This window comes from Macrotis lagotis, chromosome 4 (assembly GCF_037893015.1).
Source record: "Macrotis lagotis isolate mMagLag1 chromosome 4, bilby.v1.9.chrom.fasta, whole genome shotgun sequence".
NCBI lineage: Eukaryota > Metazoa > Chordata > Mammalia > Peramelemorphia > Peramelidae > Macrotis > Macrotis lagotis.
In genome coordinates, this window is record NC_133661.1 from 227598534 (window position 1) to 227624792 (window position 26259).

Sequence of the window (26259 nt, forward strand, 5' to 3'; positions counted from 1 at the left end):
AAAATGATACTGACAATACTCATATGAACCTTCTCATTTAATAGAGCAGGTAGAAGGAGCTTTTATAGATGAAGCACAGGAGAGAGTTGAATTTGATGATATAATGTATTGTAAAAATGGAGTCAATGGCTAAAAGAGAAATGTACGGGGAATAAGCAAAAGGAAAGGTGGAACGGGCTAAGATATTTCATATAAATTTTTTTTTTTGCAATGACATGGAAGGCGGGAAGGCAAGGGGGAATGAAGGAACCTTCTCTCTCATCAGAAATGGCTCAGAGAGGAAACAGCATACACTCAATAGGGTATAGACATCTAGAGGAAAAAGGAGAGAAGGGGGACAGGGGGAAGAGGGGGGATGTGGGTGATAGAGGAGAGGGTAGGTCATAGGAGAGAATAGTCAGATATAACACATTATCTTTTTTACTTTTAGTAAGGTTCTGGGATTGGGTGGCCTGTCCAGGACCACAGGGCCAGGTGGTTGCTGGGTCTCTGAGGTGGTATGTGGGCTTGGGGCCTCTTGGCCCCAGGGCTGGTGCTCTGTCTGCTGCGCCACTCAGGTACCCTACAGCACATTTTAGAAGATGGACAGAGTGAAAGAAGAGAGAAAATATAATAGATGGTAGTGGGGAGGAATAGATGGAGGGAATTACAATCAGCAACAGCAACTATGTAAAAATATATAACTTCTGTGATGGACTTATGATAAAGAATGTGATCCACCTGAGACAGAGCTGATGGTATCCAGAACTCAGACTGAAACACATTTTTTCCTCTTTTACTTCATTTCTCATGAGGTTTTATATTTTTGTGAAGGGGGGGTATTATGTTTACTCTTAAACAAGAATATTTTAGTATTGTGTAAATAAAACAAAATAAAGAAAAAAGGGTTAAGTTTGGAAAGGGGTAAGAAAGGGAGGTAGTAGAAAAATGTGGAATTCGTAAACTAGCAAATAAATATAAAAATCTCTGTATGTAACTGGAAAAATAAAATAAAATTTCAAATTAAAAAAAGAAAAAAGGAATAAGTTGAAAGGTCATCTGAAGGCAGATTCTTAAAGAACTTTAAATATAAAACAGGGGAATCCTTTAGTAGTATTACTTTGGCATCCCTGAACAAAATCATAACCAAAAGGGAGTACCTAGGAAACTAGGTAGTTTGGTGATGCAGTAGATAAAGCACTGGATCTGGATACACAAAGATTCACCTTCCTGAGTTCGAATCTGGCCTCAGACAGATATTAGCCACCTAACCCTGTTTGCCTCAGTTTTCTCATCTGCAAAATGAACTGGAGAAGGAAATGGCAGACCAGTATCTTTGCCAAGAAAATCCCAAAAGGTCTAACATGGAGTTAACTATAACTGAAACAACTCACCAACATCTATGGAAATGACATATAAAATACATGATGAACTCAAAGATATTTAATTCGCTAAAAATTCTTTTTAGCTAAATGATTCCATTTCATGAAATTTTCATGAAATATTAAAGAATCAGAAGCTATCAAATGTAAAGTGAATCACTCAAGGAGAAATTTATAGAAAGATATGGGAAAGAATCTTGTGGGATGAAAAGGTAGGTGTAGCAGACCAGGTGAAATCAACCCAGGCCAGTCTAGAAGTACAGGTTTGAGGCTGAAATAAAATGAAACACTTGTAGATCAAATCATTAACAAAGCAAGGTTTAGTGGGCAATAGCAGGGAAAAGATATTCAGTGAGGGTAGAGTATTGCTTCCAAAGGGGGTAGTTTCTGGGCCATGTGCTCTCCATGCTAGTCTTCTAGCTTAGAAGCCTGAGGGAGAAGCAGGTTAATTGCTCATGTCCTGGCTTTTTTGCAGGTAAGCCACCAAAAAACTCTATCAATAGCCCAAACCTTAGTCTTTTGAACCAATTACTCTTCAGAGATAGTAGCAATACTGTTAAAAGAAAAAAACAGCCTAGCCTTCCTGGGGTAAAACCTTAGGCTCCTGCTCTTACCACAGCATGGCCTTGCCATAATCCTCACATATGTAAGGAAAGCCCACCATGATCACAAATCCACCTAAGTATCAAGTCATTGGAAAAAGTCCTCATTTCTAAAGAACCTGGGGGGGGGGGGGGGAGAGAAATACAGTTCTAACAGAATGTGAAACCCTAGTACAATGAGTACTTTGCACAGAGCAGGCATATCACTGCTCTTGAATTGCCAGATGCAAACAGCTAGAAGAGACCTTGAAAGTTCTCCTCATTTTATATTACAAATCATAACTTATACAGTGAGATGAAAAAAATCACTTAGTCCAGAGAAAAGTGACTTGTGTAAAGTCACTAAGTTACCTTTAATGGCAAAGCTGAGAAGTGAATGCAAGATTCCCAGTTGCCACTGCACAGCTCTTTTTTACTATACAGGGCTGGCTTCCTAGTGAAATTGTGTTTTGTATTTTTCAGAGGCAGCACGGCAGGGAAGAGTCATGGCATTGGGCTCAGTACAATTTGGGTTGTAACCCTACCTCTGACATATATTAGCTGTGGGAACCTTAATCATTTTCTTAACCTTTTAGTGCCTCAGGCAACTTCCTGAAAGTATAAGTTAAAGATGAGTAACTGTTGGCTATTGATGAAGGGGATTTCCATACCAGGAGGCCTCTACACAGATGAAATCATAGTTATGGTCTTGCCTATTGTTTTATGAAAATTCATACAGGAACATGAATTTACTTATACGTTTAATTCTTCCCACATTCACTTGGACTTCAGTAATTAGTTATTTTGAACAATTCAAAGGAGTAATAGGTCCAAGTTTACTTCTGAATTATCAATAAAGAAAGATTTTGAGAAATTAATAATATAAGATGATAAGGCAAACTGGTAATATTATTTAAGAGAATAAATTACTTTGAAACAAGTCAAAAATATTACTTATGTGCAACTGTACTGTTATTTATAAACCTCACATATGTATTCACTAAAGAACATCCAAGGACTTTAATTTCATCCTGGTATCTTGTTAGCATTAACTCCAAAGCATTAAAACCTTTTTTGTAAATTCCTTAAATATACTGTATGATACAGACTTCGGGTCACAGGGAGTGACTCAACAGAAATACAAGTGAAGAAAGACTAAAGGGTTTAATGAAAAACAAATAAGTATGAATTCCAAGTTGGATGATGGTACATGAATGTCACAGAGTGTTACTGAACTTTAAGAAATAATGAATGTAATGAACACAGAGAAGTACGGGAAGACTTACATAAACTGATGCAAGGCCAACAAAGTACAAAAGAATATGTAATTGTAAATGAAAAGAACCACTGCTATTGCAAAACAAATGAAAATAAATGTTGAAAATCACAAAGAACAAACTAGGTCCCAAAGAGATATGAAGTTATTCCCTAATACTTCAACTAGGAGTAGGGAAGGAAGGATAAGTATATGGATGTGGAACATTGCACAACAGTGATAGATTTTTTTTCCCAATGAATTGATCTGGCTGAATACTTTTTCCTCATTATTTAAAAAATTTTTTTTGGCCTATGACTCTTTAGGAGAGGGGTAAAGGGGAAAATATGCAATGTAAAACCAAAAGATATCAGTATATATGTATTTATGTGTGTGTACATACGTGTGTATGTATGTGTACACACATATAGGGTACAACAGGAAAGAAGGTGACATTAAAAATGAAAAAACAAACAAAAACCCCCAAAACAAATCTATTTTTCCATAGCAAATTCTGTTCTCCATTTCCAATGCAGCTACTACATGAGGAAGTAGAAATGGCTCTGAGAATACACAAATGATAAGATCAACTAAACTAAAGCAAATAGATACAGAGTAAGTCTTCTGATGAATCAACTTTCATGATAAATGGAAGACAAGGAAAGATCAAATTATTATGGAAATTCAAAGGCATTATTACAGCTAAAAATAAAAGGTAGTCAAGAAGCCACTATAATGACTGACTCACATACTTATTTTCTTAATCTACACATTTACTGAAGGGATCCTGAATGAACATATGAGATAGGAACGATTAACTTTCAAAACCAAAACTCTACAGCAGATGACATCATGAAAATATGACTCCTGACTGAGAGGTACACAAAATCAAGTTCTCATTATATTTATTGTTTGTTAATGATTAAAAATTAAAAAAAAAGAAAGAATAAGATTTCTTGTAAGATGCAAGGAAATAGATAGATTTGTTTTTTAATTTTATTATTTACTTTAAATTATTAATTACTTTAATGATCTATTATTTTACTAATATTTAGGGGAGAATGAAGAAATATATTATATGTGTCTGTTATATGTCAAACACTATATTAAGTAGTTGATGAATATTATCATCGGATCCTTACAACAAATCTGAGAGGTAGGTATCTTATTACCCTCATTTTATAATTGAAGAAACTTAGGCAAGTACAGAAAAAGGTTACACAACTCGTTAAGTATCTGAGGCTGGATTTGAACTCAAGTCTTCCTGAGTCCAGATCCACCCAGCTTTCTTGAGTAAGGCATATACAAATGCTTGCCAAAGACTTCCCACTGACCTTGGAGGATATCATACTGAGCACAAAGTGAAGAAGGGTTCCCAATAGAGGATGAAGGCCACTGAATACTTCAATTTGCAAAGGGGTTGTTACTAATTGTATCAAATTGTGGAACACTGAGCCTCCTAAATTTGGTTTATGATCATTCAAAAGAACCGAACAATACACAGGAAAAAAAAGGGATGCATATTTCTGCCATCTAGTTGCTCTTAAGTCTGATTTACTAATTTTTATCTCTTCGAAAAACACTGCAAATCAACAATGACCTTAGTCCACAACTAAACAGGAGGAAGAAAATGGGTTAGATTGCATTTGTCAAATTGTGCAGTATTTTTAATCATCCCAAGTTTTGTATAGTAAAAACTTCTCTTTAATCAATATTCTTTTGAAAATGCCAAATGGCTGTGAATTGTGAGATACCAAAATATTTAAGGAGTTAAATACGTCATTCAAAGCAGGAAAGGCTCACAATTATAGGTCACTCAAAGGAAAAGGCCTGCTCTGATTGTAAGTGGGTTGCAGCCTATTACCAATAAGGAATTACATGCAAGGGGCAGATAGTATCAGAGATAAATAACTAGAAAAGGATGTAGGCCAGTCATGTTGCAAGAATAGGAGAGATGGCTGTGCTGAATTTGCACCCTCATAATTTTGAGACTTAGGGGATGACCTTTGAGCACATCACTGAGTTCTTCCTATAGGGGATCTATGATAAGACAAGGGCAAGAATCATATAGGTTGATGGGTTACAATTAGCACTATTAGAAGGAGGTATCCAGATTGACTAATATCATAGATGGTTCTTCTCAGTCTTTCTTGCTGATTCATTATCTATGCCATGCCCACTAACTGGGGCTACACCTCAATGCTATGTCCTGGTTTTCTCTGTTAATTTATTCTTGGTGAGCTTATCAGATACCCTAAAAGAACTAGAAATACAATTTAATTTACATGCAATTTACAGGACAATGCTTGCTATGGAAAGTGAGTCTAAAAGAGTGCTTAGTTATATAGCAAAAACCTTGTTACCCTCAATTTTTGTTTTGTTTGTAACTTTCCCAATTCCATTTGTCTTTTTATTTTTACTGTTCCTTACATACCTTTCATTTCTTTTCCTAGTGCCCTAAATTCTGCAATTCTATTCCCACTAATCACAAGTGAAGATGGGATATCAAATCAAAGCCAACAGTCTCTGAACCAAGCATCCTCAGAGGGGCTTGCCCCTATCTTGATGATTACATGCGCTCCTGTTCCCACAAAGAATGAATCTTGCCTATGTCTGTAGTCTGGTCACATTTTAATCCCCCCCCCCACTTTTTCCATCATCTTTTGATGGGAAAACAGAAAGATTTTTATAGGTAGATTTTTATGGGGGTAGATTACAAACTGCTAAAAAAAAAAAGTTTTTGAAATGTTAATGGCCACTCACTTTTCCAGAGCATAGTAAAAAAATGCCTTTCCTCATAGTCCAAATGGCTAAAGTTATTGGATATTAATAGTGCATAAGATGCTGCATATCTGAGGAAGATACTCTGCTCTCTGCAGTAAAACTTTTAAATTATTTTTCAAAAGAAATGATGGTATCCTTAATGGAAAAAACAAGGGTCCTTTCAATAGTACACAACAAACCATATGAAGGGAAAAAACATAATGAAGCATGCTACCTAGTATCTGACAGAGAGGTGATGGATTCAGGGTTTGGAATGAGACATCTATTTTTTGGACATAGCCAATGTAGAGAATTTATTTTGATTGACTAGGATATTGATTTTTTTCCTTTCTCTTTTTTCTAATGGGAATGTTAAGTTGAAAGGAGAGAGAACAGATTTCAGTTAAAAAGGGAAAATTTTTTAAAAATTCTTAACAGGAAATATATCTTCCATTACTATCTTCCTGACTTTTTTTTTCTATGAGTAGAGTTAGATGATAAGGTGCACAGGAAGGTGATCAGGAGAATACAGCATCCAGGGAAAGTATAAAAGGTTTAGTTGGTATGGAACATAAAATAAGTCATACTATTAACCCGCTAACCTCCACACTCAATACCTTTATATCAAGTTGAGAGAGAACATCAAGGAAAACCTTGAAGGGGTAATAGTCATGCAAAGGCAACCTTATATGTCATCTAGTCCCATGTATTTATTTTACAGCCAAGGAAAATCTGAGCCTAGAGAGGTTAAATGATCCATCCAAGGTTATACACCCAGCAAGTTAGTATTGACAGGATCTCTATGCCTTTCTCATCATTCTGCTTTCTATCACTCCATATGGCCTGAAATGAGGTCTTTCTAATGCTCTTTCTCTTACTGCAGAGATATTATAAAAACCTATTCCCTGGGAGTATCCCATATAATTTTTATTTTTGCTTCAGGGGCATACACACAAAACACACACACACACACACACACACACACACACACACACCTGTATACAATTTATTAATCCAAGTCTCACCTTTACTGTCATAAATTTCTGGAGGTAAATCATAAGGCACAGGAAAAGAGGTCGTTGGCTCCCGATTTTCTGAAAAGACTTTCCTCTTGACTTTGAAGGTATCTATTCCCTGAAGAAACACAAGGTGAAATTACTAAGACATCCAAAATTCTAGGAAAAGAGGTGCTTTATGGAACAAATGTATCTTTTATGAAATGTCCAATCTTATTCAAGTTGGTTCACGGACATTAAAAAGCCTTGAGAAGCCAAATATTTTCCCCTTTAATCTCACACAAATCATCTTTGCTATTTCTTTTATCTAAAACATTAACTAAAAGGAAGAAAGTTTGGAGTAAGAAGAAATCTAAGAGCAGATAATGCCTGTTCAAACTAAGTAGAGAGAAAATGGAACCAATTTTAGGCATCACAGCCTATTTTCACCATAATACCACATAAACTTTGAAGGGAGCTCATGTAATTCACTGAGAAAAAACACCTCTAAGTACATTGTTACCAATTTTCTAGATAGGTGCTGTCACAGTAACAGGTTATTTGTGGTAGAATAAGGGGAGGAATATGACTACAAAAGTCCCAGCAGGAGTAACAAGAGCCTGGGAATTTGGGGGATGGTAGTGAGGGAACAGGGAGAATAAAAACAAGAGACACAGTGAAGAAAGGGGCCAGAGGGGATTCTACTTCCAGACTTCATAGAGATGAGCTCTGCAATATAAGTTTTGAAGATTTTGAGTCTGAAGAGTTTGGATTATCTAGTTGAACACCCTCATTCTGTGACAGAGTAAACAGAAGTTTAAGATGATGGAAATTGTCAAGGGCCCAACAGGTAAGAAGGTCATCCGAGTCTCCTGACTAAATTCAATGGGGTTGAATTAAGGATGCTGCTAAAGATGATGCTGAGGTTTTGAGGCAGGACAATTAGGAAGAGTTGACAGCAGGTATTTTTACATTTGATTCTTAGAGGTCAGTCTGAAGAGCGTAATACAGAGAAGCATGCAGACTGGGGTAAAAACTAGAATAGACCTTGAAGTCATGCTTGCCCTTTCAGGAAAGGGAACTTTAGACATGAAACTGCAAAACAGGTGGCCAAAAGAATATAAATCAGGTTTGCTATGGCATTTGTTTATTATATAAGAGAAATTATCTTTGATGACTCAATGTAGTCATTATGTAGTATAGAAAAGTCCGGTCTGAAAGCAGCTAGGTAGCATAGTAGATTTGAGTGCAGGAAGAAGACCTGAGTTCAAATCCAACCTCTGAAACTTACTGGCTGTGTGATGCTGGGTAAATCACTTAACATGTTTGCCTCAGCTTCCTCAAATGTAAGATGGGGACAATAAAAGAACCTACCACCAAAGACTGTTGTCAGGATCAAATGAGTTAACAATTGTAAGGTACTCACTACAATGCCTAATACAATGTGATATGTTAGCTATTAATTTTTTGGGTTTTTTTTTTTTTTTAGGTTTTAGCAAGGCAAAGAGGGTTAAGTGGCTTGCCCAAGGCCACACAGCTAGGTAATTGTTAAGTGTCTGAGACCAGATTTGAACTCAGGTACTCCTGACTCCCAGGCTGGTGCTCTATCCACTGCACAACCTAGCCACCCCAGCTATTAATAGTAATTGATAGTTTCAAAGATACCTTCTAGCTCTAACTTGATGATCTGATGGTGTTGCCTTGTATTTGTACCCATACAGAGGTGGACTGTTGAGAGCCGCTCGAGTGGGTTTGGGTTAGAAAGTCAGTTATGGTGACCCTCAAGCTGAAGGCTCTCCATGGAACTCTGCTGTGCTAACACAACTGTGTCATCCATGGCCTCACTTGTATGATAGCCCTGTACCTGAACCTGGGTTACATTCTGCTAGGTTATTTCCTGCACTAGGTTTAGAAACATTGTTTTTTCCTGTATTTGGTGGTTTTCTGCTTATAAAGAACTGATACTATCAATAAACGTCTTTGCTAGTTGTCCTGCTAGCATCTCCACTCAAGTGTATGCATGTTTCTTTTCTCTATTGAGCTGAATTAATCCCCTGGAGAATGGGGGAACTCAACATTTGGCACCCTTACTTGAAGCTGTCTGGAGGCTGAGATAGTCTTTTGGGAGAAGAAAACCCCCCCTGGTAAGACTGTGGTAGTCCCAGGATGATTCAGGAGAGGGGAAGGCTTGATGAGAGCCAATAAGCATCATCAGCTTTTTAGTTTCTTTTTTCCAAGCAGGTACAGTGGGTGTAATAGGGAACGAACTATTTATAGAACTAAAGAAAAAAATGTAAATATTTTGAAGAAACTGGCTAAAGAGAATGGCTTAGAAATTATCAAATAACAAAGAAATAAGGTTTATTTGTAGACCATTTATAAATGTTCTCCATGATTCCCAAGGAAAGGAGAATTGAGCTTAGAAAGTACTTTGAATCTATATGATTGGAGAATACTATGTGAACAGATAAATGAATATTAAAATGATGTTGACTTTCCTCTCTTCCCCGCTTCTTCACTATGATTCTGCCAGAATGTTTTCTCCCCTCTTTATCCCTCTCCATGACTTGTCCATTTACTTATCTTTTGACCTTGAAGTTTAGCAGAAAGAATATTTTTAGAAAACGGACTAGCGAGAGAGAGAGAGAGAGAGAGAGAGAGAGAGAGAGAGAGAGAGAGAGAATTCATGAAGATTTGGATAAGTGAGTGTTGAAAAGGAAATTTATTTGAAGTTAAAAGAATCAGGAAAGAGACAGTGTATGTTAACAAATATGTTATACATAGAAATCATAAAAAGAAATGTATTTTTGATTTGATAAAGTTTTGGGGAAGTAAAGTCCCAAAAGACAAGAGAGTCAGGCTAGTTCTAAAGTATATGATTTGGGCGCTATATAATGCCATACATAAATAAGTGACATAAGGGAAAACTAAATAGTTAATCTTTTAACAAAATGATATTCTAACATTATAGCTTCAGGAGTTTATTCATATAGATTCTGACAATGTTAGTTATTACAGAAAATTATGGGCCAAGTGAGGATTTGAGACTCCCCCCAGATAAGACTTTGGCTTACTCTATTTGAAGAAAGGGAGCAGAGGATATTCTAATTAGGTTGAGAGATTTTTGAGTGACTGCCTTCTCAAAAGTTATACCAGGTAAAATCTGGAAGTGTCAAATATATCTTTGTATGGGAAAAATGTATTGTGATAAATAGAACTTGTTCTGTATTTTCTCTAGTGTGAGAGCAAGGTGGGGTTTTCCCCAGAGTTCAGGGGACTCTCTGGTTCAAAGTGCTCTGATTCTGCTTATGTGTTTTATAGGTGTTTGTTTTAAAATACAGGCAGAGGGAAGCTCTTAGCTGTCTCTGCATGGTCAGATTTGCTGTCATGTCTTTGTGTTCTGATTGGCTAATCCTGTTTCCTTTCTCTCTTTTCAAAACTGGATCCTTTTCTTTTTCCAAAAACTCATGATCTGGCACCACAGGAGATTTTCCTGAAAATCATGTTGCTTTTTTTGGGAAAGAAGAGGTTCTATTAATTTTCCTCTTATTTTCTATTGTTTGTTTTCTGGTCTGATTGTCTAATAGAGTTTTACTTACTGATTTGGCAAATTATACTTAGAGATCTAGAAGAAATTGAAATTGTCCGTAAAATTATTTTTTCTTGATTGACCTTGACAAAAGAGTTTATGGAAACAGTGTATTTTGTGGAACAGTATATATTAAGGGAATATGTAAGTAATTCAGTTTAAGTAATGGGTTCTAAAACTATATGGATTAAGAAAATAGGGTGGAAAGGAAATATGAAAGGGCATATAGAGACTATTGGGGTTTTTGACCCATTTATGAAGTCTGGAAGTTGGTTAAAGCCTGTAGAAAATAGAAAGTAAGTATGAGAGGTTTGACATATAAATAAAGATGGATTTTGGGAACTTTGAAAAGTGATCTACAAATCAATGTAGTAAGAGAAAAAAGTATAGAAAGTTATAGGTCTATATGGAGATATGTGTTTAAATGAGGTTGGGATAATCTATTTGCAATATCTGGCAGTGAATTGATTGGAAAAGTAATATACTCCCATAAAGTTGGGTAAATCTATAATGTGTAATACTGTGTACAAAGTTATCTGAAATTATATGTAACTGAATTAAGAGGTTTGTAAAAAATAATATTGATTTTTTTTTTTGGTTATAATGTTTTTTGGCTCCTCCAGAGTCATAGGAGGAAAAAGAAATAATGGGAATGCTAAAATAGATAGGGTCAGAATGGCCTTGATAGAGGCTGGGACTCTGTCAAAACGTTTCTTAGCACAGACTTCTGAGTTATATGCTTTTAATCAGGCTTTATAGTTCATGTATTCGGAAAAACTTGGGGTGACCAAGGAATGATAAACAGTAAAGGTAAAGGATTAGTACATACTGCCTTGATATCTCAAAATGTGGGGAATCTCCAACTCCCAGAACATCATTTTGTCAATGAGGATAGAAAGCTCTCATAAATTAAGAGTACCGAGAAGTTAGAATACAAGGATAAAAATAAGAATTTGAAAACTTTTATATTTTGAAAATGAAAATAATTTAAGGTAATTTTGAATATGAGTTTTGGAATTTATAAGATTATTAAGAATACTGTAAAGAAAATCTGGTAATCAGAAATTTTTAGAAATATCTGATCTTAAGAATTTTTTTATTGCAAAGTTTTAGGGAGTAAAGGATATACTTAAAATTGAAAATGTGTTATGTATAATTAGTAAACTTTGTATAAGAATAGATTCAAACTATTTTTTTGAAAATTTAAAATCTGTGTTACAATAACAAAGTTATGAAGTGTCATCCATTACATTTGTAAAGATTTGTTATAAGAAAATTAGAGAATACCTTGACAGTAGGTTATATCTTTCAAAGTCTTTTTTAGCCCAGAGAGCTTGTGAAAACCTTTGTTTTTCCATATACATATATATGTATATGTATGTATATATATGAAATTATACATATATGTATCTTGTAACTGGATTTGGTAAAAAATTTACATTGGGTTTTTGAAAATTAATATATGTATTTAAAACTAAATACATAGAGAATGTTATTTTCTTTTGGAAAATAGGAGTGTATTTGGAATAAGAGGAAAATAAACTTATAATACAGAGATGCGAAAGAAATTTGTATGTGAAAGATACTCAGGTCTAAGGTTAACTTTCAGAGAACTTGTTTTATTTTTGCTTTAAGAGAATGAGATGTCAGACTGGAAATCTGACATTTTACATAGGTTAAGAGTTAAATGCTCAGTTTTAAAGAAGTGATATAGTAAACTCAGAAGAAGAATGTATAAGAGATTGGGAAGTATATCTTAACTGAAATTATTTCCAAAAATATTGAGTATATGTGAGAGACTTTAAAAGATTATTGGGAAATTGAAAATTATGTAACCCATAGTTAGATAACTTACTGATGAGCAAGATATTGAAAAGGTTATGTGACCTAGTTTTGTCTATATAAGCTGTTTTACTGTAATAATATCTAAGCCTAGAATTCATAATTGATGGCTTTGTAGAGATAATGAGGGAAAATATCAGAAGTTATGACCCTCTGGGTTTCCTGAAATTTTTAAACAATGTAATGAACCTTATTCTAAACCTGTAGGTCCAAACATATTGCAATAATAGAAAAGAAATTATATACTCCTTTTATATCAACACATAAGAATGAATTATACGCTATATTATTGGTATTAAGATAACCAGATGATCAAGTAATACATAAAAAGAATAACTTACACTTAAGAAATCGAAAAAAGGAAGCAAAAGAGGAGAAGGACAGATCATGCAAAAGGAAAGCACAACATGGACTTACAGGACAATTTGTGATGCTTATATTAATCATGAACAATTTGGGGACTGCAAAAGGAACTGAATATTGTTATGTTCAAAACTATACCATGAAGAGAAAAGTATGATTTAAGTTGTTTTGATAGTGGAAACTGAAAATTATTTGGGATATAACAAAGTTACTACTGGAAATATCAAAGAAGAGCTGCTGAAAAGTTAGGTATAATTTTTCTGGCTTTAGTAATACACCCCAAATAGAGGAATTTATGATCATTACTGAGAAAAAGAGGGGAAATAATATTAACTTAAATCGCATTATTTGAGCATGTGTATGTAAGGAAGTGATGAATAATGAAAAGATAGAAGCAAAATATACTCAAGAATTTTCAGAAAATGTTAATAGAGTATTAAAGGCTCAGAAGAAGACTTTATGAAAATCATTTGATTAATGCATTACAAACTTATGTAATGAACAATTTGTGTTAGGGAAGAAAATATACACAAGCAAGAAATTATACGCTTGGTTGTCTTCTCCACCTAATTGGTACATGGTTACATGGTATTATTTCTGTTTTCAGCTTTGTTGTAATTATGATATTGCTCATTTGTTGTATGTCTCATTTAAAAAACTATCTTTGCTCTAAGTAAGAATGTGGGTTTTATATTCAAGATGTTAAAAACCAAAGGATGGTACAAATCCAGTGCTGATCATGTTTTTGGTAAATTAATTCAACGACAGGAGAACCTCCCATCTGGAAGGTTTAAGAGATGTATTAGTTGTTTTGTAGTTGGAGTTATTATGCTTGTATCTCTTATAGACTCATCTGTGTCGCTTGCCCTGTCTATATATAATGTACAAAATGAAGTAGTTCAAGCACATTATTTAGAGGAACTTAGTAATAATGTAAGTTTGGACTTCCAAAAACAGTCAGATATTGATAAGAAGTTTTCGTAAATCTTAGAGGGGTTGAAGAAAACAACAGCTTCTACAGGAGATGAATTGGATATGGTAGAGTTTAGACAGATACTTAGTTGTGAATATGGCTGCATGAGAATTTGTGTGACCAGCCTGGAGAATAATGATTCTCAATGGGAATGGAAAAAAGTTAGGTATCACCTTAATGGACTGCTTGGGAATTCTACTCTATCTTTTGGGATTTATGATTTGAATAGGTTGGCTAAAGACATCCAGGAAGCCTCCCAGTGAGACTTGATTCCTGAAAAGTCAGATGATAAGATAATTAAATGGTTTCAACATCCCACCCTCTTCAGGTATTGAGCCCAGAGTATTATACAATTGTATCCCATATTGATTCTCTTGATGTTTCTACTTTGCTGTTTACCAAGTTTTAATCAAAGTATTATTTTCCCCCGTAATCAAAACTACTCCATATGCTATCAATAGAATTCAGAATCGGTAAACCAGTTGAACATCAGGTTGGGCAATTGTGAACTTGTGTAAACAGAAAAGGGGGAAGTGTTGAGAGATGCTCAAGCGAGTTTGGGTTAGAAAGTCAGTTATGACTAAAAGGCCCAGGCTTTGGTGACCCTTGAGCTGAAGACTCTCCATGGAACTCTGCTGTGATAACACAACTGGCCTCACTTGTGTGGCAGCCCTATACCTGAACTTCTTGACCTGGGTTACATCCTGCTAGGTTATTTCCTGCTCTAGTTTTAGAAACATCATTGTTTTTTCCTGTATGCTAATTTTATGGTTTTTCTGCTATAAAGAACAGTCTGATACTATCAATAAACAGCACTGCTAGTTGTCCTGCTAGCATCCCCACCCAAGTGTACACATGTTTCTTTTCTCTGCTGAGCCTAATTAATCCTTTGGATAGGGGAACTCAACAGTGGACACTCAGATCATCTTGAAAATATGTCTATCGGTATGGTCAGAGCTACTTAAAAGTTCTTTGAGTTCTTGTGGCCATTATGATTTTTAAAAAATATTTTATATATTTTTTTAACTACATGCAAGTATAGTTTTCAACAATCATTCCTTTCCAAGATTTTGAACTTCAAATTTTTCTCCCTTTCATCTCCCCCTATCCCTGACAATAAAGCAATCTAATATAAATTATACATGTATAACTATATTAAATATAAATCCACTGCATTTAGCTAGTTTCAACATTTACTTCTAAAACCTTGAGTTACAAATTCTCTCCCTTCCTCCCACCCCATTTCCCTCACTGAGAAAGCAAGTTACTTGGTCTAGGTTAAAAATGTGTGGCCAAGGGAGCCAAGATGGCGACAAAAAGGGATCGAGTCTTAGGAGCTCTCTGATAAAACTCATCAGCTAAGGACTCTAACTAAACTTTCGAGAGACAGAACCCACAAAGGGACCCAGTGAGGCAGTTATCCTACTCAAGGTAACCTGGAAAAGAGCAGAAAGGCTCTGCTCCCCGGGGTTGGAGGGGCGGCCCGCTGGAGGGGTGGCCCGCCAGAGTGAAAGAACTTCAGCCTCCCGGAGGCAGCCCCAGAGCGCTGGGAGCCTCAGCTCACAGCAGCAGGGGAGTCTCCAGAGCTGCACCCCGGGGAGCACCAGGCACAAAGTGGGAGAAGAGCAGGGGACCTCTGCCAGAGCGAGCACATGGAGCCCAGCCCTTGGGGCACACAGGGAGCAGCTTGGTCTTTCTGCAGCCTAGAGCAGGAAACAGAAGCAGGTGGAGCCTGTAAGCAGGAGCCCCCAGGGCATGAGCCCATTGAGCTGAGCAAGGGGAGTGAAGAGAAACTGCAGAGCTCAGTCCTCTGCTGCTGGAACAGGACTCTGGGGCTCTGACCACATTCAGATCCTGATCGCAGTCTAGGCCCGCCCCCCTCAGCCCTGTGGCAGAGGGGGGGTGCATATGGTCATTCACAGACCAGGAGGGAGGACAGAGCCTCACACACTGAGACTCTTGTGGGAATGTCCCAAAAGCTCAGGAAGCACCCCCAAACCAAGCCCAGGCTGGGAAAATGAGCAAGCCGAGAAACAAAAGGAAGACTATTGAGAAATATTTTGCAAATGAGCCCAAGAAGGCTCAAAATACTCAGTCTGAAGATGAGGAAGCACAAGTTCCTGCATCTAAAGACTAAGAAAAACAGAATTTGGGCTCAGGCTATGACAGAGCTCAAAAAAGACTTTGAAAATCAAATGAGGGAGTTGGAAGAAAAACTGGGAAAAGAAGGGAGAGAGATGCAAGAAAAACATGAAAATGAAGTCAGCAGCTTAATCAAGGAAATCCAAAAAAAATGCTGAAGAAAATAGCATGCTAAAAACCAGCTTAGGTCAAATGGATAAAACAGTTCAAAAAGTTATTGAGAAGAATGCTTTAAAAAGCAAAATTGGCCAGATGGAAAAAGAGATAAGAAAACTCTCTGAGGAGAACAAATCCTTCAGACAAAGAACAGAATTCAGGGAGATTGATGAATTTACCAGAAATCAGGAATCAATACTTCAAAACAAAAAAAAAAAAAGAAAAATTAGAAGAAAATGTGAAATATCTCATTGAAAAAACAACTGATATGGAAAACAGACTTAGGAAAGATAATTTAAAAATTATTGGAATACCTGAAAGTCATGATCAGGAAAAGAGCCTTGACATCATTTTCAAAGAATTACTACAGGAAAACTGCCCTGATATTCTAGAAGCAGAGGGCAAAATAGAAATGGAGAGAATCCACCGATCCCCCAGAGAAAGAGATCCCAAAAAACCAACCCCTAGGAATATTATAGCCAAGTTCCAGAACTCCCAAGTCAAAGAGAAAATATTACAAGCAGCCAGAAGGACACAGTTCAAATATCGTGGAGTTGCAGTCAGGATTACACAGGACTTAGCAGCAACTACATTGGAAGCTCCTAGGGCTTGGAATACAATATACTGGAAGGCAAAAAAGCTTAGAATGCAGCCAAGAATGAACTACCCAGCAAGGCTGAAATATCCTCTTCCAGGGAAAAAGATGGACTTTCAATGAAGCAGGGGAATTTCAAATGTTCCTTCTGGAATGGCCAGAGCTGAACAGAAGGTTTGATCTTCAGATACAGGACTCAGGTGAAGCACGGAGATTGGAGGAGAGGGGGGAAATATGAGGGACTTAATGAGGATGAACTGCATGTATAGAAAAATGATACTGGTAATATTCACATGAACCTTCTCAGTTAATAGAGCAGGTAGAGAGAGCTTTTATAGTTGAAGCACAGGAGAAAGCTGAATTCAAAGATAAAATATGGTGTAAAAATGGAGTCAATAGAAAAAAAGGGAAATGGAATGGGAGTAAGAAAAAGGAGAGGGGGAATAGTCCAAGATATTTCACATAAGATTTTTTTTTTTATTACAATGAGCTATTGCAATGATATGGAAGGGGGGGAGGCAAGGGGGAATGAGGGAACCTTTGCTCTCATCAGAGATGGCTAGGAGAGGAAACAGCATATATACTCAATGGGGTATAGACATCTGGAGTAAGAAGGAGGGGGGAACAGGGGGAAGGGGTGGGGATGTGAATAAAGGAGGAGAGGATGGATCATGGTGGGGGAGAGTGGTCAGATATAACACATTTTCTTTCTTACTTCTTGCAAGGGACTGGGATTGGAAGGCCTACCCAGGACCATAGGGCCAGGTGGATTCTGGGCCTAAGGGGTGGTATGGGGGCTCAGGGCTTCTTGGCCCCAGGACCAGGGATCTGTCTGCTGAGCCAGTCAACGACCCTACAACAGAGTCAGAGTGAAAGGAGAGAGAAAATAGAGTACATGGTAGTGGAGAAATAAGAAAGGAGGGAGTTGCGATCAGTGATGGCAAAGGTGGAAAAATATGGAAGTAACTTTTGTGATGGTCTTGTCATAAAGAATGAGATCCAGCCATGACAGAGTTGTTGGTGTTGAAACAAAGACTCAAGCAAATTTTTTGTTATTATTATTTGGGGGAGGGTGCAGGGCAAGTGGGGCTGGATGGCCTGCCTGGGGCAACATAGCAGGGTGATCTTTGGGTGTCTGGGGCCGGATTTGGACCCAGGTGCTCCTGGCTCAAGGGCCAATTCTCTGTCTGTCACCCAGCCACCCCTACTATTATTTATTTTATTTTGGGTCTTTTTTTTTCTTTTTTTTTGTTTTTTGCAGGGCAGTGGGGATGGGGTGGCTTGCATGTCACATAGCTGGGTGATTGTTGGGTTTTCCAGACTGGATATGGGCTCGGGTGCTCGTGGCTCCAGGGCTAGTGCTTCGTCCATTGCGCCACCTGGCCATACCTACAATTATTACTATTTTTTTTAAATTTTAATTCTTTTCTCTCCCCTTTACTTTTTTCGCCCAAGCAAGTCTATCTATATTCAAGGGGGAGGAGGGTATTTTGTTTACTCTTAAACAAGAATATTTTATTAATGTAAAAAAACATTTGTACAAAATGAGAATAAAAAATAAATTAAAAAAAATAAAGTTTTGTGGCCCACACAAGATTGTGAGGCCCTTAAATACCTAAAAAAAAAGTGTGGCCAAGGGGTGGCTAGGTGGCGCAGTGGATAAAGCACTGGCCCTGGAGTCAGGAGTACCTGGGTTCAAATCTGGTCTCAGACACTTAATAATTACCTAGCTGTGTGGCCTTGGGCAAGCCACTTAACCCCATTTGCCTTGCAAAAACCTAAAAAAAAATGTGTAGCCAAGAAAAAACATTACAATAGTCATGTTGTAAAAGTAAACATAACCGCCCCCCCCAAGACAAAGAAAGAGAAAACTCAGGAAAAATAAAGTGAGAAAAGGTAAGCTTTAAGTCTGTATTCAGACACCATCATCCCTGTCTGTCAAATGAATCACATTCTTTATCATAAGTCCATTAGAAAAATTTCTTCAATAATTGTTCCCACAGTTGCTACTGCTAGCTTTATTTCCCTCCTTTCTATTCCCCCACCTGCACTTATTTTAACTACATTATTATCCCTGCCCCTGCCTGCCCTTCCTCAAAAGTGTGTTCTATCTAAGCTCTTCCCTGATCTTCCCTCCCTTGTCACCTACCCCTTTTCCTCTCCCCTGTCCCCTTTCTCCCATCCCTTTCCTCTCCTATTTTCTTCTTGGTAAGATAGATTTCTTTACTCAGTTGAATGTGTATGTTATTCTCTCTCTGGGCCACTTCTGATGAGAATAAAGGCTCACTCCTTTCCCTTTCCCTTCCCTTTCTTCAACTCCCCTGGAAAAGCCTTCTTTTATGTGAAATAACTTAACCCATTCTATTTCTCCTTTTCCTTTCTCCCCCATTAACTTCACCTTTTTTAATATATTATACCTCCAAATTCAACTCCCTCCTCCACCTTGCTCATATCTGCTCCTTCTTAGTGTTCTAATAAATAAGAAGGTTGATAAGAGTTATCAGTATCATCTTCCTATGCAGGAATACAAGGAGCTCATCATCATTGAATCCCTCATTTTCTCTTCCTGTCCACCTTATGTTCACCTGAGTCTTGTACTTGAAGATCAAACTTTCTGTTCAGCACAAGTCATTTTCATCTGGAAAGTTTGAAAGTTCAAAAGTTCCCTATTTCATTTAAAGTCCATAATTTTCCCCTGAAAGATGTTCAGCTTTACTGGGTAGTTGATTCTTGGTTGTAATCCATGTTCTTTTGCCTTCTAGAATATCATATTCCCAGCCCTCAATGTAGAATGGGCTAAATCTTGTGTTATTCTGACTTTGGCTCCAAAATATTTGGATTGTTCCTTTCTGGCTGCTTGCATTGTTTTCTCCTTGACTTGGGAATTCTGAAATCTGGCTACAATATTCCTGGGAGTTTTTCTTTTGGGTTCTCTTTCAGGAGGTGATCATAGATTCCCTCAATTTCTATTTTATGCTCTGCTTCTAGGATATCAGGGCAGTTTGGGAGAATTTTTTGAAAATATAACATGTAGGCTGTTTTTTTGGTCATGACTTTCAGGTACCCAAATAATTTTAAAATTGTCTATCCTAGATCTATTTTTCCAGGTCAACTGATTTTCTAATAAGATATTTCACATTTTCTTCTAGTTTTTCATTCTTTTTTTTTTTGTTTTACTGTTTCTTGATTTCTCACAAAGTCATCAGTTTCTCTTAGCTCCATGCTATATTTGAAGGAATTATTAGCTTCTTTTCCATCTGGCCAATTCTGGTTTTTAAGGCATCTTCTCCTTTTTTGGCCTTTTGAACTGCTGTTTCCATTTGAACCAAACTAGTTTTTAAGATGCTATTTTCTTCAGTATTTTTTCATATCTCTTTTACCAAACTTCTGACTTGATTTTCATGATATTCTTGGATCACTCATTTCTCTTCCAAATTTTTCCTTTACCTCCCTTTCTTGATCTTCAAAATCTTTTTTGAGCTTTTCCATAGCCTGAGACCAATTCATATTTTTCTTGGAGGCTTTAATTGTAGGAACTGTGATTTTTTTATCTTCTGAGAGTGTATTTTGATTTTCCATAGGACCAAAGTACTTGTCAATGGTCAAATTTTTTTTCTTCTGTCATTTACTCTTTCCTAGTCTATGACTTGATGTTAACTTTTTGTTAAGGTAGGGTTCTGCTTTCAGAGTGGAGTTCACACTTCCAAACTTTTGAGGGTTTTTGCAGCTATACCTCCAGTGGTCCTGCAAGTTCTCACTTCCTCCAAGGTCTAATGAGAGGCTCTGACTGCTCTCCTGGCCTGTGCACTGGACTGTGAATGACCACAAGCACTGCCCCGGAACTGTAGGGAGGGTCCCCTGCTCTGCTTCTGCTCCTTTATGTTGAGACTGGGACCCCAGATTAGGACCCAGATCTGAATATGGGCAAAGCAAGAGAGTCCTGCCTCAGGGATAACAAAGAGACCTCTGCAATCTCCCCCGATCCCTTAGCATCTGTGGGAAGAAGGCTCTGGAAGCAACTGCTGAGTGGCTCCCTGTCTGCTCCAGTTGTCTGGGATTGGGTCTGTGCTGAGGCCTGCACTGGACTTAGCTGCCCACGCTTTGGTGTGATAGTTTTCCTGTTGAGCTTCCCAACTGTCCTCAATCTTTGGGCTGAAAGGTCTGGAAGCATCCACTGCCATGGACCCAGGCATCCCCAGGGACCCAGATGGGCTGTCACGGGCCCTTTCTAACCCTAGTACAACAGACCCTTCCTGCAGATCTTCCAAGTTATCTTGGGCTGGAAAATTGTTTCTCTTAGTCTTTTTTTGGGTTCTGCCACTCTAGAATTTGGTTAGTTATTATTTAGAGGTATTTGGAGAGATTTTGGGGAAAAGCTCATGGAGTCCCTCTCTTTACTCCATCATTTTAGCCCTACCTCTCATGACTTAAAAAAAAGGTTTTAAAAATTATTTTAAAATTTTCAGTTCCAAATTTTCTCCCTCTCTTTCTAGTCTACACATTGAGAGGGCAAGCAATATGATACTCATACAAGTGAAATCATGCAAAATATATTTCCATATTGGCCATGATGGGGGGGAAAAGAAAAATAAAATAAAAGTAAAAAAAATATGCTTCAATCTACAGAGTTCATTAGTTCTCTCTCTCTGGAGGGGAACAGCATTTTTCATCATGACTTCTTTGGAAGTATCCAGGATCCCACTTTATTGATCAAAGTAGCTAAGTCTTCCATAGTTGATTATCATTTCTGTTGCTGTGTACTATGTTCTTCTCACTTTATACCAGTTCACAGAAATCTTCCCATGATATTCTGAAACCATTATCTTCATCATACTATTATCCCATCACAGCCATACAGCATAATTTGTTTGGTCATGCCCCATATAGGCATTCCCTCAGTTTTTAATTTTTCCGCCACAACAAAAGACAACTGCTATAAATATTTTTATGCCTAAGTGTCTTTATTCCTTTTCATGGATTCTATGTGGGGTACAGACCTAGCAGTGCTGGTTCAAAAAGACATACAGAATATTAATTCAAGTTGATAAACCTGTTGAAAGAACCAAAAATATTCCAGAGAATTCTGCCCACAGATGGTAAGGGACTGGGGGAGATTGCAGAGGTCTTTTTGTTATCCCTGAGGCAGGACTCTGTTACTTTTCCCATATTCAGATCTGGGTCCCAATTTGGGGTCTCAGTCTCAAGATAAAGGAGCAGAAGCACAATAGAAAGAACCATAAAATTTCTGAAGCGGGATTATAGCAGAAAGCTTCGTTTGAGATTTTAAAAGGAAAGAAGGACCCACATTTGGGGTGAATTTTTACTTTATAGAAAAAGATAACTAAAAATTCAAGAAGGATGATGATAGTCAATGAAACTGACACAGGGCAGGCCTTAAATAGATGCTAAATGAATGAGTGAATCAATGAATGGAATTCCTAAATTTTTGTTACACAGAGCATTTTTGTGTGGTATGAAGGGGAAGGTGATCAGTGAAATAAAGTTTTCAACAATCATTCAAAATCTGATATCAGTGTAAGTATCCTTAAATCTACCTGATATTGCTCCTTCTTCCTAAAGCCCTACCTCTCACATTCAACACTGACATATTCTGGCTCACAGGATTAAAAGGGACATTCATGACCATCTAGGGCATTATCTTCAACAGAGACTCAGATTGGTTACATGACTTGCTCAGAGTTACAACAGCAGACTATGGAGGAATTTGCAGCTCTATAGAGCTGGTGCTGGATCTGATTTAATTCTACTCTCCTTATTTTAAAAATAAGGAAGGACACAAAACTTTAATCAAGAAGAACTGAGTTCAAATTATTATATCACTTGACTCGTAATATAAGCCAATGAGGTGGGTGACAATGTGTAACCCATTTCACAGTTGAAGAACCTGAGGCAGGTCACCCAGTTAGTAAGTATCTACGTTTGCATTTGAACAAGACTTCCTTACTCCAGGTCAATGCTTCATTTAACAAACCCAGAGAGCTTAAGTAACTATCCAAATTGTTAAGTTAACAGAGATGGGATTCAAATTCAGATGTCATAATTTAATGCTCATCCTATTAACAGGGCTGAGAAAAACCCTGTCCTATTCTTTGTGAGTCAGGCAGCAGGTTGGACCCATCAAAGGATTTGAAATCTGTTATGGGAAAATCAGGTCAGTGTAAGAAAAATGTGCAATATATTAAAATTTCAAGCATTTGAAAAGAGAAAGATTGCAGACTAATGGCCACCACAGCTATTATTAAATATTTTCTAGGAATTCAGATAGACACCATTTTCTTTTCTCCCTTCTTAAGTCACCATGGAATAGATGCTTGTAGCTTCCAAAGCTTGCTTTGATTCACTTGACACCCGGATCTGCCTTCCTACATATCTCACCATGTGTTTCTCCTTTGTTATGTTGATGGCTTTCCAATCAAAGGATGGTTGACTCTGTCCAATTCTGACAAGAGCAAACGAGTAATTTTGTCTGTGGAATGGTGTTTTTATTCCAAATTCTAGGGTTTATCAAAAGGGCCTTCTTTAATCTGTTTATAAAAATGACTTTAGGCCTTCAGCTAATTATTCTTATTTATTTATCATCTGTAGCATTCCTGGGCATTTTTGGAACCAAAGGAGATGCTTCTATGATAGAAAAGATAATGCAATGCATAAAGCACTATGTGAGAGGAAAGATACATCTCACAGCTCAGAAATTCCCAACTTTTCCCTTTAATTGCTTTGAGAGTAAAAGAGGTCATCAGTTCTGTACCCATTTAAGTTCCATAGTAAAGTCTCATTTTGTGGAGCAAATAGCTTGAATCTCTAATTGCATTCCACTTTTTGTGGTTATTAGGGAGGGGAATGGTGGGAGGAAGTGGATGTTTACATTAGAAGTAAACTAAAGCAGTATGTTCTACATAGAAATCAATAACACAGGTTAAGGTTTTCCTCCCTGAAATAATATTCAATGAGCATTGCTAAATCTTCCAAGAACACACTGTTCAAAGACACAGAAGCTGACAGGGAATTAAGATGACAGAAGTCATCAGACTGCCTAACAATAATCATAATAAAAGTTCCCCTTTATGTGGTACATTGTAATTTACACAACACATTTTCACGTCCATTTTTCTCTCCTCACCTTTCTGACTCTGCCTTCTTCCAAACTTCTCTATTACTCTCAAGGGTATAATTATTTTCCTAGTCACTTACCTAGGTCACAAAAACCTAGGTGTCAGTTATCCTCTATTCTTCACTCATGCCTGACCCACCCTATCTAAGCTGTAACATCACCACTTCTACCTTCCCAACATCTTCTGTATATGTCCCCTTGTTTCTACAACCACAATCACTGCCCTGGTAGAGGTGCTTATCATTGTACTTGTGAAAAACTACTGCAATGACTAAATTCTTCCATGTTTCCTTCATTGGATTCTAGTCCATGCCTCACTGATCTGCCAATGTGATCCTCCAATGAATTGCAGACCTAACCATGCTATTTATTATTCAGTCATTTTTCAGTTGTGCCTGAAGCTTTGTGACCCTATTTGGGGTTTTCTTGGCATTACTGGAGTGACTTGCCATTTTCTTCTCCATTTACAGATGAGGAAAACTGAAGAAAAAGGTCAAGTGACTTGCCCAACTAATAAAGGTCTGAGGATGAATTTGAATGTAATTAGTATGCCTATCTTTCCACAATCCCTTGGATATTGATTTTTGTAATTTTTTTTGCTCATCTTTGCCAATTTGTAGATTATGTGAAATGAAACCTCTGGTTTTTTCTTACTATCAGTAATTTGGAGCATTTTTCACATAGTATTGCAAATTGTTCAGTTCTTTTGAGAAGCATTTGTTCACATACTTTGACCATTTGTCTATGGGGAACAGCTACTAGTCACTTATAAATATACATATATGTTAAACTATTGTTATCAGTGCATTTTCAATTTCAAAATGTCACTTTCAATTTCCTTCTTGCTTTTTAAAGCATTTTTATCCTTTAGCTACTTTAATATTTTAAATACTTTTAATTCTTTACATTTTTTCAAATATTTTAATAATTTTTAAGGTGGCCCTGTTACCACTAATTCCCTCTTTCCACCTGATATTCATTCCAGCTGGTCATCTATAACATTTCTGTTACTTTCTAATATAGTACATTTCCAAATGGCATCTGTTCATGCAAGTATTATATTGAGAGCATCCTATTCATCATTTCTTACAATAGAATAGCATTTCATCTTAATCACATTCCACAATTTGTTTAGCTGTTCTCCAACTGATAGGCATCCCCTCAATCTTCAGTTCTTTGCCATCAGAAAAGGTCTACTAAAAAATCACACATACACACACACACACACAAACACACACGTCTTTTTTCTTTCCTGTTTTTAATGTCTACTAGAATATAGATCTGTTAGTGGTTGGTCAAAGGATAGGCATGGTTTTATATCCCTTTGGGAGACTCTTACCTCCTACAGGAAACTTCCCTCAAAACTTGTTAATTTTCATACTTTCTCCTTGATTATTTTAAAATTTATCCTGAAGTATCAATTGTAAAGTTGCTTCTCTGTCGTCTTCCTCTTTAGATTGTAAGCCCCTGGAGAGCAAGATTTATCTTTTACCTTGTTCTGAATCCCTAGTGCTCAGCAGAGTGTTGGAATCATAGTTCGTAATTAATAAAAGTCAACTGAGATCCATCATTCTCATCAGAAATAGCTCAAAGAGGAAATAACATATACAGCCAATAGAGTATAGATATCTATCTTACCCTAGAGGAAAAAGGAGAAGAAGGGATGGGAGAGGGGAAAAGGGGAAGGAGATAAGGTGTAGGTGATAGAAGAGAGGGAGGACTTGGGGGGAGGATAGTCAGATACAACACATATCTGAGCAGGGACAGGGTGAAAGGAGAGAGAGAACAGAATAAATAGGAGTGAGGAGGAATAGAATGGAGAGAAATACAGTTTACAATAGTAACTGTGGGAAAAAATATTGAAGCAACTTCTCTGATGGACTTATGATAAAGAATGCAACCCATCTCAGAGACAGAGTTGATGGTATCTAAATACAGACTGAGGTATTTCTCTCATTTCACTTCTCTTGAAGTTTCTTTATCTTTTTTTGGGGGAAGAGGGCTTATGTTTACTCTCAAAAGACTACTAAGTAATGTGAAAATAAATGAATAAATCATTATAAAGGGCAAAAAAATATTCCACTGACTGACTGATTATATCTACACTTCTTTTTATGTCTTTTGTCTTAACAGGTTTTTTGATTGTTATGCAAGCATGTCCTACTCTTTATGATCCTATTTGGGATTTTCTTGGCAAAGATATGAGAATGGTTTGCCATTTTCTTCTCCAGATCATTTTACAAAATAGGAGACTAAAGCAAATAGGGTTAAGTGACTTGTTTTGAGTCACAAAGGTAATGTCTGAGACTGGATTTGAAGTCATGAATATGAGTCTTCCTGATTCTAAGGCCAGTGTTCTCTATCCATTGCATCAACAGAGGCTAGTTTTAAATCACCAGCTATCTTACCTCTCCTAAAATCTCCAAACTAATCACTACTTTTTTGACTCAGAAGACCTGGGTTCAAGTTATAGCTCAGCTACTTAAAACCTATATGACTTTGGATGTTAGCC

At 37.0% G+C, this 26259-nt stretch overlaps 1 protein-coding gene across 6 annotated transcripts in view; it reads right to left on the reverse strand.

Moving 5' to 3' along the window:
- TDP1 (tyrosyl-DNA phosphodiesterase 1) overlaps window positions 1-26259 on the reverse strand; it is a 220358-nt gene that overhangs the window by 20212 nt on the left and 173887 nt on the right. For all 6 annotated transcript variants that reach the window (XM_074235526.1, XM_074235525.1, XM_074235522.1 and 3 more), the window contains one exon: window positions 6986-7094. In XM_074235526.1, coding sequence (XP_074091627.1) covers window positions 6986-7094 — 109 coding nt within the window. The remainder of the gene's footprint in view (window positions 1-6985; window positions 7095-26259) is intronic.